This window comes from Scylla paramamosain, chromosome 4, assembly GCF_035594125.1.
Source record: "Scylla paramamosain isolate STU-SP2022 chromosome 4, ASM3559412v1, whole genome shotgun sequence".
Taxonomy (NCBI): Eukaryota; Metazoa; Arthropoda; class Malacostraca; order Decapoda; family Portunidae; genus Scylla; species Scylla paramamosain.
The window spans coordinates 3887863-3906031 of NC_087154.1; the positions used below are offsets into that span (position 1 = coordinate 3887863).

Here is an 18169-nt window from a genome sequence, read left to right on the forward strand (position 1 = left end):
TTTCTAGACTTTGTAGGAGCTAGGAGGGTGTGAGTTCTATGAAAAAATGTTTAGCTAGTGTGGTACTGCCGGCGTGGTGGAGGTGCGAGTCACATACGAAAGAAAAAAAAAAATTGTTTGTGTTGTGTGAGGTAGACGATAGTCATGTATAAAGCAAATCTGAGTCTGGAGCATTTGAAAGCATAAGCACTGCAGGTGCAAGGCTAGTACTGGTCAGAAAATAATATCTTTTAGTTTTAAAGCAGATACAGGCACAAGTGTTAAGGGCGTGGGTCGAGTGAGCTGTGAAGTTACTTACTCATGCAGACGTCTGGTGTCCTTTGTGTGAGCGTCAGGGCAGCAGTCCTCGGATCTTATGGCGACACTGTAACCTGAGACCTTGCAGTATAAGAGGGAGTTTCTCAAGGCCATGGTCAAGTGTTGACCAATTTGTTTTGTCTATTTGCAGTGTTTGTGCTGTACCATTATATTGATATTTGTTGTTGTTAAAAATGCGTATCTCGGAGTAATTTTCTTGTTTGTTTAGATGAATGCAGTGACTAAAATCTGAGTATTTTTTTATTTACTTGTTAGATTAATTATGTATTTATGTATTTATTTACTTATTAATTCATTTATTTACTTATTTACATATTTATTTTTCTGGTTATTTTTTTATTCATTCAGTTATTAATTTGCTTGTTTACTAAATAATTATCTACTTATTGTAATTTATCTTATATACCATATTTACTATTTAATTTATTAGTTTTAGTGGATCAGGTAGGCGTTGTCTTCGTCGACTGTACAGTACGTTTATGTGTCATTCTTATGTCTCCTTTTCTAATTACTGCACGTCGTGATAAGGTCAGCAGGTGGCAGGCGCGCCAGACTCAAGTACAAGTAGGAGCAGCTCATGACGTAAAACTGTAACTGTTCCAGCCGTGGCCACATCACTGCTGCCGCCACATGCTGACAAATTACGTGTTCCCTACTGTATGTCTGGCAACGTAAATGTGACCTCTCATCCATTGCACTTCTAGGGCATTCATAGTGTTTGCACGGATACTAGTCTTGGGCGCGAGCACACGAACACTAGCTCTGGTTTCAGAAAGTTTTGAGAATTACCGTTGAGTTGCTTCTTGGATGTGCAAAAAAAAAAAAAAAAAAGTAATAGACAACTAAACCCCTTCATTGGACAATCTTTATGTAAAACGCATTCGTGCCACACCAACATTAAAAACGTACTGCCTTATGAAGAAAAAAATTCATTATAGTCAAATGAAAGTTACGAAAATACTCGTAGATATACGAGTTTGACTCTGTTCCTTTTTTCACGTGATTTGTTGTTAATGACGTGTGTAAATATATCAGTGAGACATACCAGACTATGCTTGATTGAGATTACTTACTGTGTCCCATTATTAAGTAGGTGTAGTTCGGTGGGCCACGAGACTGTCACTTTCCACCAGGGGCCGGCGGAGCTAAGAGTATGAATGACGTGTGTGTTAGTGCGTGGTGCTTTGATAGATGGATAGATAATTAAATTACTTCAAACTTCATTGCATCATGGTATTTCGTTGACCGACCAATAAGATATAGCTATTAAGAAATAAAGTACAGTGTGCGGCAAGTCGGTGAGAGGGAGCGGGCTATTCAAAACAGACAACATATGCAACTCACAAAGACGATGACTTAGAATTCTTCACTACAACATTAAATTCATTCATGCATTTTTTTTATATACATGTGAATGAGCTCTGTAGAAAAAAAAAAGTAGAAAATAAGTGAGTATTTATTTTAAATAGTTTGCCCGTTTTGAATGGTTCCGTTTTACTTTGCGACTTCTTACAGACTACTTTATTTCTTAGTAAATTTTACTGATTTGTAAGAAAGGTACCGTAATACAACAGAATTACGTGTGTTTATCAGTAATGCATAGAATAATTTTGATCACGAATGTTTGTTACGACTCAGATAATTTCTTTCGCCACCAACTGCCAATCAGGGGGGAAAGGACGGAGCTGAACAGGCAAAGAGGGACTGGCTTCCCGGAGGAAATGTGCCTTCCTAATTTGAACTAACTATATTCGATGTTTTCGTGGATAGAAAAAAAAAAAAATATATATATATATATATATATATATATATATATATATATATATATATATATATATATATATATATATATATATATATATATATATATATATATATATATATATATAATGATTAAAATGAAAAGAACCCATTCCTGTCAACATTTTTGGCGTCAGTTAGAAAGGAAAATGCATTTTTTTCCGCCATAAAGGAATGTATTCATGCAAAATTTTTATTTATATAAATTATCATACATATAAATAAATCGATAAAAAAAAACACCACACACGCACCATGTTTTGTTCTACCAGACATTCACAACTTTCACTCTGTGTATCAGGTGTTTAATTAAGCATAAGTGTATCTGTCCTCGGGAGAACGGTTGCGGTCCTCCTCGGCGGCCTTAGCGATCTGGTCCAGCACAAACTGGGGGATGGGGTGTGGGAACTCGGGGGCCACGGGCAACAGGTCAGACTCTGGCTGGTAGCCGTGCTCGTTGGCGACGAACTTGACCTCAACGGGAGTGCCGTCAGGGGCGGTGTAGCTGTTGGTGACAAAGTGTGCATCAGACTTGGTGCTGGTACTACTACTATTAATACTGTTCCAATAACACTACGCCAAACTGTCAACAAACAGACAATACTCGTTGCTGCCAGCCGAGTGATACTCACGAGAACACTCCACTCTTGACCACGGCACCCTCGGGGCCGTCTGGGCTGCCGTGCTGGGACACCAAGATGCCGTTGCTGGTCTTCACGTCCAGATTGTACCTGCCGTCTTCTTCAAGAACGAAGTCGTGCTGCAGGATTTCTGCCTCCTCGCTGGATCCCACGGAGCCATAGTCGGCGAAGGCCACGGCGGCGAGGGCGGCGATGATCACCTAATAAATAGAAACTGTTATGTAATACACTTTTACCTTATATTGATCATGAAATGAAATCAGTATGAGCCGCTTGGTTACTCCATGCATCAGTATTACATAAGAGACGAGTTTGGACGTACAAACTTCATGTTGAGGTTTTGGAGTGCTGTAGTCGAGTACTGTCCATTTCATCGCCGGCCGCTCTTATATACAAGTGAGCCGGCAGCGGGGGCAGCAAGGAGTTCTGTCGTAAGGCTACCGCCGATCCAGTTTCCCCTTGACCTCGTGCGACGAAGTATTGGGACCAAATCTTTTATTTTTTTCCTTCCTCTGCTCCTCCTACCTGATCACCAGGTGGCGCCGGCTGTCCGGAGTGCCGGTGTCGCTCAAAATACGCGAGTGTGTGTGTGTGTGTGTGTGTGTGTGTGTGTGTGTGTGTGTGTGTGTGTGTGTGTTTGTGTGTGTGTGTGTGTGTGTGTGAAGTTTAAAACATACTAAAAAAATACCGTTGTTTCTTCCCCTCAGCAATGAAAGATCTATTGGTGACGATTTTTCCCTTTATGCAGTAAACATCATATTACTACTTCCCTAGCCACTGTTATCTGCCTCAAGCGCGACCAGTTAAACAACGTGTCTTTCACTGCCTGTTACACATTAAGCAGTACCATGACCCACTCATCACTTGCATCACGTCGCTGCCCGTCTGAATTCAGTGCCATTATGAAAATAGTATAAGATACGAGTATGATATATTTCCCGGACACCATCGCTTGTACATCACCTTACTGATGCTTGAACTGTCAGTCATGAGGACAATATGATAGAAATTCATCATAGTCTTTCCTAAATCTTTCATTATTAGTATAATTAATGTTTTCAACTCCTTCAAAATCCTGACACATAGAATCACTCCATTTCCGTTTTGATAGCCATGCATTCATCAGTCCTCAGCAGCGTGTAGGGAGTAGAACCGTTATACACAGGTGGCCACTGGAATCGGAAGGGATCAGTAATGTGCAGCAAAAGTGAACGGGACTCTAGGTGACATTTACAAAAATATGTTATGAACGTTGGTGATAACCAGCACAACATTTTAAAAAGAACGCTTTTATGAGAAATAAAATTCTATGTTGAATATGTTTATCTGCAGCTTTATGAGGTGCATGAACACCGCCCCCCCCCCATGCTCCGCCACTATGAGCACATTGAAGCAGCAGTAACGGCAACCATCATACCCTGTTGACACGTGCACGTCAGCGGCTCGTCAGCGGTTTGACTGGTTAAGCAGGAAAAACTATAAGTCATGTAGGAGCAGGAATATTATTCAAAATACCATTGGGAGATGAAAATACTTAAATATTTCAACTAACTTGCTATTAATGTTTGAGACTTACCGAAAATGTGCCTTAATGTATTATAAAGAAACTGTTTCATGATTAAGCTTTACCTCCATGGTCGATTGCTCAGTGACCATGAACGTAGATAATTGATATTGATAAGCCGCAAAATGTTTGCGCAATAGTATATTTTCTAGGATGAATACATACTTTTAATTAGTAGAATTCGTATCATCACTTATTTTAATCGCAAAATAAAGACACTACACTTTTTGTCTGCACAATTTGAAGAAGCCTTCATGAATACCTAAATGGTTGAAAAACTGCCTGGGATCACAGACATTCATACCTCTGCCATCACACTTCCTGATGCCGACTCACTTTGTGGTTATCTTCGGACTTCCTGACATGCCCTGATCGTCACTTGCACTATCGCTTACCTCTAAATCTTCGTACATTCTCTTTTGTTTTCGTGAACATTACTAAAGGTTATTCCTTTATTAGGAAAGTGCATCAGTCTTGCACGATTTTTTATTTATTTATGGCGTCGGCAGCATTAATTACTGGCATTTACTGATAGTAACTCTAGACATCATGGAGAGCTGGCATGATGTCGCAGCTACGGAGGATTAAGGAAATGTACACACTATTTTCTCTTTAGATCTTCTTTCTTATTAGGACCAATAAGTGGCCCAGGAAAGGCACTGTTTTAAGTTCATTCCTGCTCATTTTATAAATACTCAACAAGATAGTGTTTCTGAACTGAGTGGATTAATGACTGCTAATAATGCACGCAGTGCATTATTGACATTAAGGCGTTTGTTTGTTCACTCTGATGACATACACAATACAATGCTGAAAAGCATACAGAATCAGGAACAAAACACTATATGATGCAATTATAGTGGACTGAAACAAAAGATAATTTTGGTTTTGCTTCCTCGCATCCTGCACCGCCTGTTTTCCGTTCACCTACAAGTGAACGGGTACAGGCGCCAAGACACCCTTAGCCATTTTAATGCATTTACTATCGCTTGATAATCACCATGCGGCTTTCATTTATTGCAATGGTTGGTGGCAGGTCTGCCGTTTCGTCTCATCCTGAAGTCATTGAATTTTTTTTTATTTTTTTCTTTGTTTCTGTTTGTGTGTGTGTGTGTGTGTGTGTGTGTCTCCTATGAGTGGAAAGCGCACATATATGTGGAGGAAAAAGTTGTATAAAGAGAAAAATGTTTCTTTCAAATATGACTTATATTTACATAGATAAATAAATAATTAAATAAGTAAAGTTGCACTGGATTACAGTGTCACAAGCTCTACACTCTATCAGGTGCATTGCCAGCGGCTCTGAAACCCGTGTGCCTCAGGACTGTCTGTCGTTGTTCAGAGTCGTATGGTCAGTTTTTTTATCAGCTTAAGCGTAGCTCCTGCTGGAGCCCCTGCGGTCCTCCTCGGCGGCCTTAGCGATCTGGTCCAGCACGAACTGGGGGATGGGGTGGGGGAACTCGGGAGCCACGGGCAGCAGATCAGACTGAGGCTGGAAACCACCGGCATCGGCTACGAACCTGACCTCAACGGGGGTGCCGTCAGGGGCGGTGTAGCTGTGGGGACAAAGTGTACATCAGATTTACTACTACTACTACTACTACTACTACTAATAATAATAATAATAATAATAATAATAATAATAATAGTAATAATAATAATAATAGTACTACTACTACTAATAATAATAATAATAATAATGATAATAATACTGCTGCTGGTGCCGCTACTACTGCTGTTATTACAGCTGATGTTGCTGTTGATGCTGCTGTCGTTACTGCTGCTGCTGCCGCTGCTGTTACTACTACTACTACTACTACTACTACTACTACTACTACTACTACTACTACTACTACTACTGTTACTGCTGCTGCTGCTGCTACTACTGGTACTGCTTCTACTACTACTACTACTACTACTACTACTACTACTACTACTACTACTACTACTACTACTGCTACTACTACTACTACTACTACTACTACTGCTGCTGCTGCTGCTGCTGCTGCTGCTGCTGCTACTACTACTACTACTACTACTACTACTACTACTACTACTACTACTACTACTAGTACACGCCTCCCGACAAGCTGTCAACAAACAGACAACTCTCGCTGCCACCAGGAGAGTGGTACTCACGAGAACACTCCACTCTTGACCACGGCGCCCTTGGGGCCATCGGGGCTGCCGTGTTGGGAAACAGAGATGCCGTTGCTGGTCTTCACGTCCAGGTTGTATCTGCCGTCGTCTTGGAGATCGAAGTCGTGCTGCAGGATCTCTGCCTCCTCGCTGGATCCGGAGCCATAGCGGTTGTAGGGCCTGTCGGGGGCGGCGAAGGCCACGGCGGCGAGGGCGGCGATGATCACCTAACAGATTGAAAAATTAGAAAAGACACATAGCAATATGTTTTTTTTTTTTTTTTTTTAGTAAGAAGCGTTCCTTTGAGCTTTAAAAATCACCCACGCGAATATTTGGCTCAGTCACTACGGGTATATTCGATAAAATAGATTTTTTGAGAATCAATTCCTGCACTTATTTTTCTTGTTCATCTACTGTTGGTACAGATTCCTGTGAGCGAGTGAGGACGTACAAACTTCATGTTGAGGTGTTGGCGTTGAGTGCTGCCCACATCAGCATTGGATGCACTTATATACCGAGCGAGGCGCTGCAGTAGCGAGGAACTCTTTCGTAAGGTCGTCGTTAACCTCCAATTTCGAAGGAACGGGATCCAGCTGTTCTTCGTTTTTCTTCCTCTCGTTCATGATTGGCCCGGGAGCTGCTGTGGTGTTGAAACAAACGGCCTAGTGAAGGTGAGGACCGCGCCGCCCACTGCAATCACGAAATAAGTGAGTGCACGCTCCATACAGAGAGAGAGAGAGAGAGAGAGAGAGAGAGAGAGAGAGAGAGAGAGAGGTTTTCGTTTGAATGTCACTTTTCATAAATACGAGTATTCTTAATAATTCTAATAATTATTATTTTTAATAATAAGCAATAATGCCCTCATCGGGAACTGCAGTAATGACATCATTTATCATGCCCGTGGGAATGTGATTAGATTGTATAGCATGCTTTTATTGACTGACGACTGTATGTGACATGTGATTAGTTGTCCAATGAGTTAATAAAGGAATATCTGACGGATGGTGCATTGCTGTTAACCTTGTGCCCAAAGCATCATTTAGATTTTTTATGTGATGATTAAGTAGAAAAATAAAGAAAGAGAAAATACACAGAAGCAGAGAAAATACTTTTGCTCGTTTGTTTTATCCACCTTCTCATAATTTCTTAGCGTATGTTAGCCACTACACGACAAAAAAACTCCCGTGTTGTTTAGTGCATTTTAGGTTTTGTACCTTCTGATGTTTCTTCAGAGCAGTGGTTCCCTAATTGAAAATCCATGCCTCACTCGGAGACCCTAAATGCGTGTATGTACATGCTATGTTCATTACTAGTCATTTTGAGATCCTATACTTACTATTAATTTATTTATAATTTTTGAGACAGTCCATCGACCCTCAGAAACACCCTCGCAACCCTCATTTGAGTCACGACCATGGGTTTGTGAGCCATTGGGTTAGGGCATCTGGTCATGCCATCATGTTCGACTATAAGCTCAGTCATCGTCTCTCGCAGCAAACTTCCATCGCGTCAGACTCATCAGACTCAGTTCCAAAGGCCACATGAGGTTCATGTCGTGTTCCAGACCAGAAGCAAGTGTCGAGCCATAGACCATCATTTCCCAGTAATAGCAAGTTTTAATTGTACAGGTAACACACTAAAAGCATGTTTCCACTCGACATTGACTTAAAATTAGCAAGAAATATTATAGTTAACATATTTTTAATGTATCCGACCGGGACTTGAAACTTGTCCAGGTACTGGAGCTACAAAGCTAACCTGTTTTTTTTTTATTGTGTTGCTAAATAAATAGCTAATAGAATTATTATTGTTATTATCATTATATTATTATTATTATTATTATTATTATTATTATTATTATTATTATTGTTGTTGTTGTTGTTGTTGTTGTTGTTGTTGTTGTTGTTGTTGTTGTTGTTGTTGTTGTTGTTGTTGTTGTTGTTGTTGTTGTTCTTCTTCTTCTTCTTCTTCTTCTTCTTCTTCTTCTTCTTCTTCTTCTTCTTCTTCTTCTTCTTCTTCTTCTTCTTCTTCTTCTTCTTCTTCTTCTTCTTCTTCTTCTTCTGCTTCTTCTTCTTCTTCTTCTTCTTCTTCTTCTTCTTCTTCTTCTTCTTCTTCTTGCTGTTCCATTAACTTTGAATTTAATTTTAAGTGATAAACTACAATTCAACCATTGTTTCCTGTAACAGACTTTCGATAGTCCTGCAAGGGATTCCACATCCTATTCCTCTTCACCACTTCTGCCTCTGGAAAATTGTAGGCATGTAATTAAATGGAGACAACCGCTGGAACCCGAAAAAAAAAAATACAAGGATATACAAGGATAGAAACAGGGAAGCTGAAGACACTTCGTCTTTAGTTTGGGATAATCCTTTGGCTCTGTTCTTCAAGTACTAGTACGTCATTAGGCCCTTTTTCTTCCTTTTTGTAGATCTTCGCCAGTGTCCCTCTCACACAAAAAAATAAATAGATAAAAAAAGGGTATCTGTTCACATGTTTCAGCGCAGCAGCAACGCGCCATAAGCAGCATATCATCCTTTTTTTGCATGTGAAGTGTGCACAATCATGTCTCACCTCAAGGGTCACCAAGCCACGACCCGCGGGCCAGATGTGTCTGCGGTGGTGCGAGCTGTGTCGCAAGATGTTCACTGTGCCAGTTTTTGACCTCCTGCTCCTCCTGTTTCGCGCGAGATCCAGTATCTGGTGAGGCATATTTAATGTTCACCTTAGTAATATTGGTCTGGTAGCATACGAATGTACTGGCTGATGTGTGGAAACAGACGCGTCTTGGTCAAGGTGAAGACCAGAGTTATCAGAGGAAAAGAATGTATCAGATTACCGCTAATCCTGGTACGCACAAACCAGTTATATATATTGAATTATGTAAAAGTGCATGGCAGATGTTTGGCAAGTAAACACAAGACAGAACTACTGGAAAAATATGAGTTGAAATGTCGCAGGACTGTGTTGGGTGCATAAAAAAAGAAGAAAATGTGCATTTGGATCCACAATAGCATTACTTGTTCTGCCGACGAGGCAATCCAGATGTTAATTTCATCACAGTAGGAGTCTTGGCGAGAAGGAAACTTGCCGCTAATATTATGAAGTTAAGCAATGTGCCAGAGGGAGCAGTGCGGGTAGTAGACAGTAAGAGAAATAGTTTGTATTACAATCACATAGCCATTGCTGTTTAAGCACCGATGTCTCGGAGTTTATATATGAGTATGAAGAAAATGAGCATGGCACAAACCACATCTTAAATTGAGAAAGCACTGAATAGTTACTCTCTACTTACTGGAGACTTTAATGGTTATGTAGGCGAGGTGGAAAAAAAAAAAAAAACCGGAGAATCAAGTTTAGGAAAATTTGTTAAATGGAGAGGAAGGAACTTAGCGAACTATTGGTAAATTTTTCACAATAATTATACGACATGGAATTCATGACTACAATCTATTTAAAATTATTAAAAACGTGAGAGATTTGATTAAACCTAAATAGATTCTTGGAAAGAAGGAATATACTTGCCAGACAAAATATGCTATAAAACAAATGTTGCATATCAACAAGATCAATATAGAAAGTAACCAAAGAAAGGTAGATTGAAAAACAATGTTTATTTGAAAGTAAGAAAATATACGAGAAGTAGTTCTCACGAACTCAGTTCGTCAGAAAATGAAAAAAATAAATAAATCTAACTATGAAAGTTATCGAGCAGATTTATACTCTAAAGGTATTCTTACTGAAATTCCTCTTAATGAAATCACAAAGAGTGTTGTGTCTTTCCCGTGACAAAAGTGCGTGACAGAAATGATTAGCGAGACGGCTCTGAACTAGGACTGTACATTCATACACACCACCAGCTCTCTCTACCAGGAGGCTGAGCTGCTTTCATACCTCGATTGCGTCATTATCTGGAAAGACTTTTACAATACGTTTTGATATAACTGGAATTCTTATAACGATTATCTTTATAGGACATCACTCAGGCTGAGATCACCCTCCAGTCAAGACAGGACTTGCCATCTTGTGCCTGTTGGACTTTTGGTTGAGATAGAAGGGTAGCATCTGTTCTTGTCAGCTCGATATGAAATGATGAGAGAGATCAACAATTTTCTTATCAATTCAGAACACATCAAGTATTTTAACTACTGGTAATTCAGCTAAATTGTTAGCCTCATGCTGCAGGCGGCAGAGGGTGTGTTCAGGCTGCATCGCCCCCTTAAACATACACTACACTAAGCCAAGGCCCCACGCACACTGCGTTCTCTTTCTTTTTTAAGGTCAAACTACTTTTATATTGTCTTGCAAGCTTTCTTTGAAAACTAATTGATTGACTGATCGATTGATTTACTGACCAATTGAATTACTGAGTCATTAAATAGTTAACTCATTCATTTGATTTTTGCGGTGGCGTTGAATCAATCTTCACTTAAGCCACGTGCAGGCAGATCTTACAGTAGTTCATATATTCATATTGGAAACTTTCAAGGTACATAAAAAATAATAAAAGATAAACCACGAGGCCCAAACAATATAGCTTATTTATATGATGTAGAAATTATGCGAAACGGTACACACCAGCTCCCACTGAAGCCTTGACCTGCTTCCCGATATGGCAATAAAAAAAAAAATCTATCTAGAGCATAGTGTGAGGGCATGTCATTCGCAGTCATCCATTAGTTCGATCTTTGGTGCTACTTCCCTCCCAAATACGTCCACTGCATTCTATTCTACGACACTGAAGGCATGCACACAACTGCTACTGGACTGCTACTTTAGATATGCTGGAGTTTGTTATGGTAATGATGACGAAGTTTATACTGCTATTGCCATGATGGTGTTGCAGCGACAGTGTTGTGGCGGTAGATCAGCTGTTCCCGGTGTATTGCTGATGCCTTTAGTGTTTTGCATGGATAAGGGTGAAGTATAATTTTTTGCAGCATCTAACGTGTGGCAGCATGACTGGTGGTGCAATAGTGTGGAGACATTTTGTGTGTTAGCAAAAGTGTATGTGGTGTGTTGAAGAGCTAGTGCATCTAGTTTGTATTTCGTGTTGTACTAACTTATACTAGCTGTCATTGTGAGTAGTGTTTGGGATGGCTGGTTGTGTCGTGTGTTGCGTATCACAATGGTGTTGAGCATTCGCAGCAAGGCATCGGTAAGGCTCTCATTCGTACACACTATCTAGTAGCCTTGGACTGCTGGTGCACCTTTTGTAGAGGTGTTGCGTTGATGTGTACTTCAATTTCATTTTAGAATTTTGATTTCCTGTTTGACGTAATGTCGTGCTATGTAAATATGCTCTTATACTGATATTAAGTGATTCACATGATAAAATTTATTACTGAACGGTAACAATGATAATAAATAAATGATTAGAGAAGCGTTTCGCCCTTGTGGTCGAGGGTTTGGTCATGGAGGGTGTTTAGGCATAGGTGTATCTGTCCTCGGGAGAACGGTTGCGGTCCTCCTCGGCGGCCTTAGCGATCTGGTCAAGCACGAACTGGGGGATGGGGTGGGGGAACTCGGGGGCCACGGGCAGTAGATCGGAGTCGGGCTGGTAGCCACCGGCGTCGGCGACGAACTTCACCTCAACGGGGGTGCCGTCAGGGGCGGTGTAGCTGTGGGGACAAAGTGTGCATCAGTCTTCATGCTGCTACTACTAATACTAATACTATTATTACAGCACGCCTTCTGCCAAACTGTCAACAAACAGACAACTCTCGCTGTCCCCAGCCAAGTGGTACTCACGAGAATACTCCACTCTTGACCACGGCGCCCTCAGGTCCCTCGGGCCTGCCCTGCTGGGAAACAGAGATGCCGTTGCTGGTCTTCACGTCCAGCTTGTAACTGCCGTCGTCCTGGAGATCGAAGTCGTGCTGCAGGATCTCTGCCTCCTCGCTGGATCCCACGGAGCCATAGGGCTTCTCGGCGAAGGCCACGGCGGCCACAAGAGCGAGGATCACCTGTGTGGAAGACGTGTTAGCTTACGATAGATGCGTCTGACGTGAAATAGTGGGAGGAAACAGTTCAGTGCATGGAAAACTGTGGCAAGATTTACTGATTGTATGTAATTGTATCACGCAGTACTTCAGTATCAATCAAGGGAACAGCCTGCATCGCTCTATGCACACAGTGTTCCCGTGTGTCCTCACTCCACTTACAAATTTCATCTTGTCTGTCTGAAGGAGCTTCTGATGTCGAGAATGTCAGGTGGCAGCCTATATAGCAGTCACCAAATGCTAGTTGCCAGGTCTTGATTTAGTGATGGCAGACTGATCTTGTTTGTTGACCCCAGCGAGTCTTCATAGACGCGTCATTAAATGAGTTTACCCGGTCATTACCTCCTTTTTGCTTTATGAGCCAACACCAGACTGACTCGTGTCAACTCCTGATGTTTCTTGGAAAAAAACGAAAATAAAAAGAAAGGCCAATGTCATGAACTTAATACTTTCCTGTGATCAACGACCTTATCTGAGAGAAAGGACCGAATTGAGACTGTCTGCGTGTGTGTGTGCGTGTGAGTGAGTGAGTGTGTGTGTGTGTGTGTGTGTGTGTGTGTGTGTGTGTGTGTGTGTGTGTGTGTGTGTGTGTGTGTGTGCGGTTCTAAGGTCACAGTATACATAAACCAATTTTATTGTAAAGTAAGGCAAGTAAAACTCCTACACGTCAGTTATCCAGCGACGGCAAAGAAATAATTTTGTGACAAATAGACATATGGAAAGGAAGAAATGTTTGTGTGTATGGAACAGAGAGTGTGTGTATGTCTGTTTTACAGGCAGTAAGGAGATTGAAAGTGTCACTGAGGTTAAGATGATTAGATGTACATGATTCTGCCTCTTCTTGAAGATGCTGAATGAGAGAGAGAGAGAGAGAGAGAGAGAGAGAGAGAGAGAGAGAGAGAGAGAGAGAGAGAGAGAGAGAGAGAGAGAGAGAGAGAGAGAGAGAGAGTGCACCTCGTATAAAACGCAAATTCAGTAACATGATGGATAGTTGAGCCCGTCAGTTTACATCTGCTTGCGGGAGGTGATGATGATGGTGGCGGCAGCCGGGAAAGGGAAAATACTATTACTTGGGATGATGGTGAAAAACAACTGCCACTTTACGACTCGCTGCCTGAAGTGTTGCTGGCCCACTTCAATTTTTTTTTTTTTTTAAGTGTGCTTAGGCGTGTTTGTGTACTGAGCGATGCTGTCAGGTGTGTCTGTGTGTGTGTGTGTGTGTGTGTGTGTGTGTGTGTGTGTGTGTGTGTGTGTGTGTGTGTGTGTGAATGAAGAAGAAATGGGAAGAGTATTAGAGTTTATGACAATATATCCCTTGAATTAACAAAACGTAAACTATACTAATGTATTAGCTTAAATGTTTCTTTCTTTTCATATATATCATCTGATGTCATAGTTCATAATTTCCGTTGGAAAAGTGTAGGCAAACTTCATATCTAGATATTATAAAAAAAAACGCAGTAGTCATGATGTCGTTTAATTTTTTTTTATTTCTTATACACAGAATAAACGTGGGAGAAGGAGCGGGATTGTTTATAAACTTTCATGTATCACAGAACTAAACAAATTGATCAACGATTGTAATATTGAATAATAAACGCTGTTCCGTCGTGTGGCGTTACAGTGTAGAATAAGAGTATTGTTATCGTGCTTAAGAGTGAAAGAATGTCATGTTTTTTTTTGTCACTGGAAGAATGTCATCTGTATAGCAATGAATCAGGATTGTTATTAATTACTAGGCGCTGTATTTAGTAGTGGTGCATGAAATACATCGGAATAATAAGCCTATGACAATAGTAGTAGTAGTAGTAGTAGTAGTAGTAGTAGTAGTAGTAGTAGTAGTAATAGTAGTAGTAGTAGTAGTAGTAGTAGTAGTAGTAGTAGTAGTAGAAGTGTTGTTGTTTTTGTTGTGTTGTTGTTGTTGTTGTTGTTGTTGTTGTTGTTGTCGTTGTTGTTGTTGTTGTACTACTATTATTATTACTGCAGCAGCAATAATAACAATAGTAGTACTAGTGATGGCGGTGGTGGTGGTAGTGAAGACAATAGTGATAGTTGTACTACCAATGGTGCAGATGGTAGTGGTAATGGAGATGTCAGCAATGGTGGTAGCAGCAATAATAGTGGTAATTAGTATAATAGTGTTGGAGGTGATGACATTACTAATAACAGACTGTTTTTTTATTCCAGTGATAAAGGAATGGGTGTTTGTGCTCGCTGCCGTGACGTGCCAGACTCTCTTGTAGAGTTCTTTGCTGAAAAAAAAAAAAAATACAGTCGACGATAAATTTCATACAGGGACTGCCACGTGTAAGCCTGGTCGCTTCTTGCAGCTTCCCTTATTTCTTATGTTCTTATGTTCTTATTTATTTATTTTTTTTTTATTCGTTTTCATCTTGCATAGGCTCGCAAACATTCCGCAGTGAATGATGCTGGTTTCATTCGCATGTTCGACCTTATTGCTATGAAACTGCGAGAACAGTCAGACAAACAGACAGTATTAGTTCGTCTTTAGCTCTCCTAGTAACAGGTATATTACGAATGACAGAAAAGAAGTGGCGTCATGATGAATATTCAGAACACGGAATACCGTACTTCACGAGTATTGAAGCAAATGTTGACATCTTGATTTTCACATCAAATATTTCAATAAAGAATGAACTAAGACTGCGATGCTGAGGTCACTACAGTAACTGCAGTACTTGCACTTGCGTTATGAAGTTACTGGTAACGTCCTACAGATACGCTATCAATGCTTTTAGGAAGCGAATATTCTCATATCGTAGTGACAGTGGTGGTGGAGGTGGTAGTGAATGTTCCACAAGGCAGCAGTAGTTTCTTTTCTTATCTCATATTTCAGAGTGTGGTGGACGTACCACATTCAGGCATCGATTTTCATACACTTGCTACGTTTCATGTTTGCTATGTTTTCATACTAAATAAATATATATGTTCATGTTCTTCTTAAATACAAGTGAATTCACATGAAAAGATTTATTATTGCATGACAACAATGGTAATAAATAGATGATTAGAGGAGGAGCGTTTTGCCTTTGTGGTCGAGGGTTTGGTCATGGAGAGTGTTTAGGCATAGCTGTATCTCCTCTCGGGAGAGCGGTTGCGGTCCTCCTCGGCGGCCTTAGCGATCTGGTCAAGCACGAACTGAGGGATGGGGTGGGGGAACTCGGGGGCCACGGGCAGCAGGTCAGAGTCAGGCTGGAAGCCACCGGCGTCGGCGACGAACTTCACCTCAACAGGGGTGCCGTCAGGGGCGGTGTAGCTGTGGGGACAAAGTGTGCATCAGTCTTCATCCTGCTATTACTAATACTGATACTATTATCGCTCCATGCCTCCCGCCAAACTGTCATCAAACAGGCAACACTCGCTGCCGACAACCGAGTGGTACTCACGAGAACACTCCACTCGTGACAACGGCGCCATCAGGGCCCTCGGGCCTGCCCTGCTCGGACACCAAGATGCCGTTGCTGGTCTTTACGTCCAGCTTGTAACTGCCGTCGTCCTGGAGATCGAAGTCGTGCTGCAGGATCTCTGCCTCCTCGCTGGATCCGGATCCGGAGGCATAGGTGTTGTAGGGCCTGTCGGGGGCGGCGAAGGCCACGGCGGCGAGGGCGGCGATGATCACCTGCGTGGAAGACTTCTGTTAACTTACGACGAACGTGTCTATTGTTTAAATAAGCAAGATAAAAGAATGGTTCAAGTCACACTGTCTACTGGTCTAGTGGTAGTAATCACATCACATAACACGCCGCTGTGATGCGGCGCGATAACTGTTATCGCGGCACTCCGTGTCTCCGTGTGCTGCCTTTGGACTTACGAATTTCATGTTGCCTGGTGAAGCTTGTGACGACTGGAGGCCCATGTGCCAGTCTATATAGGAGTACCTGTGGAGCGGCCGCGAGTTGCCAGCTACTGAAATTGGCAGGAAATATCTGGTTTGGCCACTTTACAGAGTTTCATGAATGCGTTACGTCAGTACTCGACTGTGCCTGACCATCATCCTTTTTTTTGTGCATGGCTGTGGAGTGGAAAGGCTCGTGCTGGTCGCTGGCTCACAGCACGAGTTCAGGGTCACGGGGCTCATACTTTCGGCAGTGACTGACGACCTTAGTCAAGAATTGAAGCAAGAGCACGACATGTGAGTTTAAAGATGTGAAGATAATTATCAAGTATATAATTTGAAACTATATGTTTTTTTGACTGACTTTTGTCGCTTATTTCTTTTTTTTTTATGCACATACTTTCCACTCACTTAAAGAAACAAAAACTAAAAATGTAAAAAAAAAAAAATCTAAATAATGGAAGCAACGAAAAAGATAAGAATATTGAAAATCCTTCAGAAATGAAATATTTTTTTCTTATTTTAGAATCTTAACGTTGTTCGAGTATGTAGAGTCATACGTACAATCCTACATACATACATACCTAAATACATATATACATGGTCAGATAGAAAGTATTAGATTAATTTATAGATACAGGATAAATTAATTGATAGATAAACAGATAAAGACAGGTCAATAGATGAATAGGTAGATTTAAAGAAAGGTAAAGTAAATATAAAGATAAGCAGGTAGGGAAATATGTTGATGGATAATACTTACATATATATACATCCATACATACATACATACATACACTGATTGATAGGTACCAAACTATATTCCCTAAAAGCCAAGCTGTCATCGGTGTGAGATAATATAACATTACTCTCAGGAGGATACGTAAATATATTCAGCTTATCTCTCACAGTCCTCTATGTACTGCAGTCAACATACGTGGTGAAGAATCTCAGAGTGTGTCCGAGCAGACCATACACCACCAACTGTCCGCCCTAACCTTCGTGAACTAAGAGAATAGAAGGGGAATCTTGGGAAACTCAGAGAATATTAGGCTGAATCTAATCACTTGCCAACACAAAGTAAAGGTTTTTCAGAGAATCATTATCCATGGAATTATGGGTAGAATACAACTACTAATGAAGCATTTCGTTGGAGTGTTAGGGCTTGAAGGCAGCCAGATAAAGGAGGAGAATTTATTTAGAATATATTTTATTTATTCAAACAATGTGAGTGGCCCACCTCATACACTGAAGCCATAAACTTCTTCTTGTTATGAAATAATGCCACTGGACACTTAACAGAAACGCTAAGAAGCTGATCTGAAGGAAGGAAAATCTTTAGCCATGAGAGGTCTTAACTGGGGATTGAAACCCTGATAAGAACAAAAGGCAGCGCCGTAAACGTCAGGACCATTATGATTGCCAGATACTAATGTCATTTTTAAGGTCTTTGTACTCCTGGTCACTACACTCTTCTTCTTCTTTTTCATCTTCTTCTTCTTCTTCTTCTTCTTCTTCTTCTTCTTCTTCTTCTTCTTCTTCTTCTTCTTCTTCTTCTTCTTTTTCTTCATTATCTTCTTCTTCTTCTTCTTCTTCTTCTTCTTCTTCTTCTTCTTTTTCTTCTTTTCTTCTTCACCTCATCTTACCTTAACCAGAAATGCTGTATTCTTAATGACTGATGAAGTATTACATAGAGTAACAAGAACATAATTGAGACACCAATAATACTTGTTGTCACTGTATACAGTGTGGTGACAACCGAAGAAGGAAAGGTGGTACAGAAAATCATGAACAGTAAGTAGGAATAATATATCATATATTCCCTTATTTCTTCAGCTGCGGAGAGAAAGAG

The 18169-nt window shown here is 40.8% G+C and overlaps 4 protein-coding genes across 4 annotated transcripts; all 4 read right to left on the reverse strand.

Annotated features, from left to right (window-relative positions):
- Positions 1–2297: 2297 nt before the first annotated feature.
- Positions 2298–3226, reverse strand: LOC135098704 (cuticle protein AM1159-like). Its single transcript, XM_064001098.1, has 3 exons — positions 3082–3226; positions 2751–2959; positions 2298–2623 (listed from the first exon to the last, which is right to left on the reverse strand). Exons 1-3 carry the CDS (start codon positions 3088–3090, stop codon positions 2428–2430), a joined length of 414 nt encoding a protein of 137 aa, XP_063857168.1. The 5' UTR covers positions 3091–3226; the 3' UTR covers positions 2298–2427.
- A 2284-nt stretch (positions 3227–5510) lies between these two features.
- LOC135098669 (cuticle protein AM1159-like) lies at positions 5511–7066 on the reverse strand. The gene is made up of 3 exons (XM_064001060.1): positions 6914–7066; positions 6463–6689; positions 5511–5879 (listed from the first exon to the last, which is right to left on the reverse strand). Exons 1-3 carry the CDS (start codon positions 6920–6922, stop codon positions 5693–5695), a joined length of 423 nt encoding a protein of 140 aa, XP_063857130.1. The 5' UTR covers positions 6923–7066; the 3' UTR covers positions 5511–5692.
- Positions 7067–11782: 4716 nt separating this feature from the next.
- LOC135098676 (cuticle protein AMP1A-like) lies at positions 11783–12767 on the reverse strand. The gene is made up of 3 exons (XM_064001074.1): positions 12624–12767; positions 12211–12425; positions 11783–12080 (listed from the first exon to the last, which is right to left on the reverse strand). Exons 1-3 carry the CDS (start codon positions 12630–12632, stop codon positions 11885–11887), a joined length of 420 nt encoding a protein of 139 aa, XP_063857144.1. The 5' UTR covers positions 12633–12767; the 3' UTR covers positions 11783–11884.
- Positions 12768–15437: 2670 nt separating this feature from the next.
- LOC135098723 (cuticle protein AMP1A-like) lies at positions 15438–16353 on the reverse strand. The gene is made up of 3 exons (XM_064001108.1): positions 16294–16353; positions 15869–16101; positions 15438–15738 (listed from the first exon to the last, which is right to left on the reverse strand). Exons 1-3 carry the CDS (start codon positions 16336–16338, stop codon positions 15543–15545), a joined length of 474 nt encoding a protein of 157 aa, XP_063857178.1. The 5' UTR covers positions 16339–16353; the 3' UTR covers positions 15438–15542.
- Positions 16354–18169: the final 1816 nt, after the last annotated feature.

Excerpts from the sequence above, each read along its gene's own strand:
- LOC135098704 (XM_064001098.1), bottom strand. Across the intron at positions 2,624-2,750 it reads GTCAAGAGTGGAGTGTTCTC|CTACACCGCCCCTGACGGCA; the intron begins GTGAGTATCACT and ends TGTCACCAACAG.
- LOC135098669 (XM_064001060.1), bottom strand. Across the intron at positions 5,880-6,462 it reads GTCAAGAGTGGAGTGTTCTC|CTACACCGCCCCTGACGGCA; the intron begins GTGAGTACCACT and ends TTGTCCCCACAG.
- LOC135098676 (XM_064001074.1), bottom strand. Across the intron at positions 12,081-12,210 it reads GTCAAGAGTGGAGTATTCTC|CTACACCGCCCCTGACGGCA; the intron begins GTGAGTACCACT and ends TTGTCCCCACAG.
- LOC135098723 (XM_064001108.1), bottom strand. The coding sequence starts at position 16,338 with ATGGGCCTCCAGTCGTCACAAGCTTCACCAGGCAACATGAAATTC. Across the intron at positions 16,102-16,293 it reads CACCAGGCAACATGAAATTC|GTGATCATCGCCGCCCTCGC; the intron begins GTAAGTCCAAAG and ends TCTTCCACGCAG. Across the intron at positions 15,739-15,868 it reads GTCACGAGTGGAGTGTTCTC|CTACACCGCCCCTGACGGCA; the intron begins GTGAGTACCACT and ends TTGTCCCCACAG.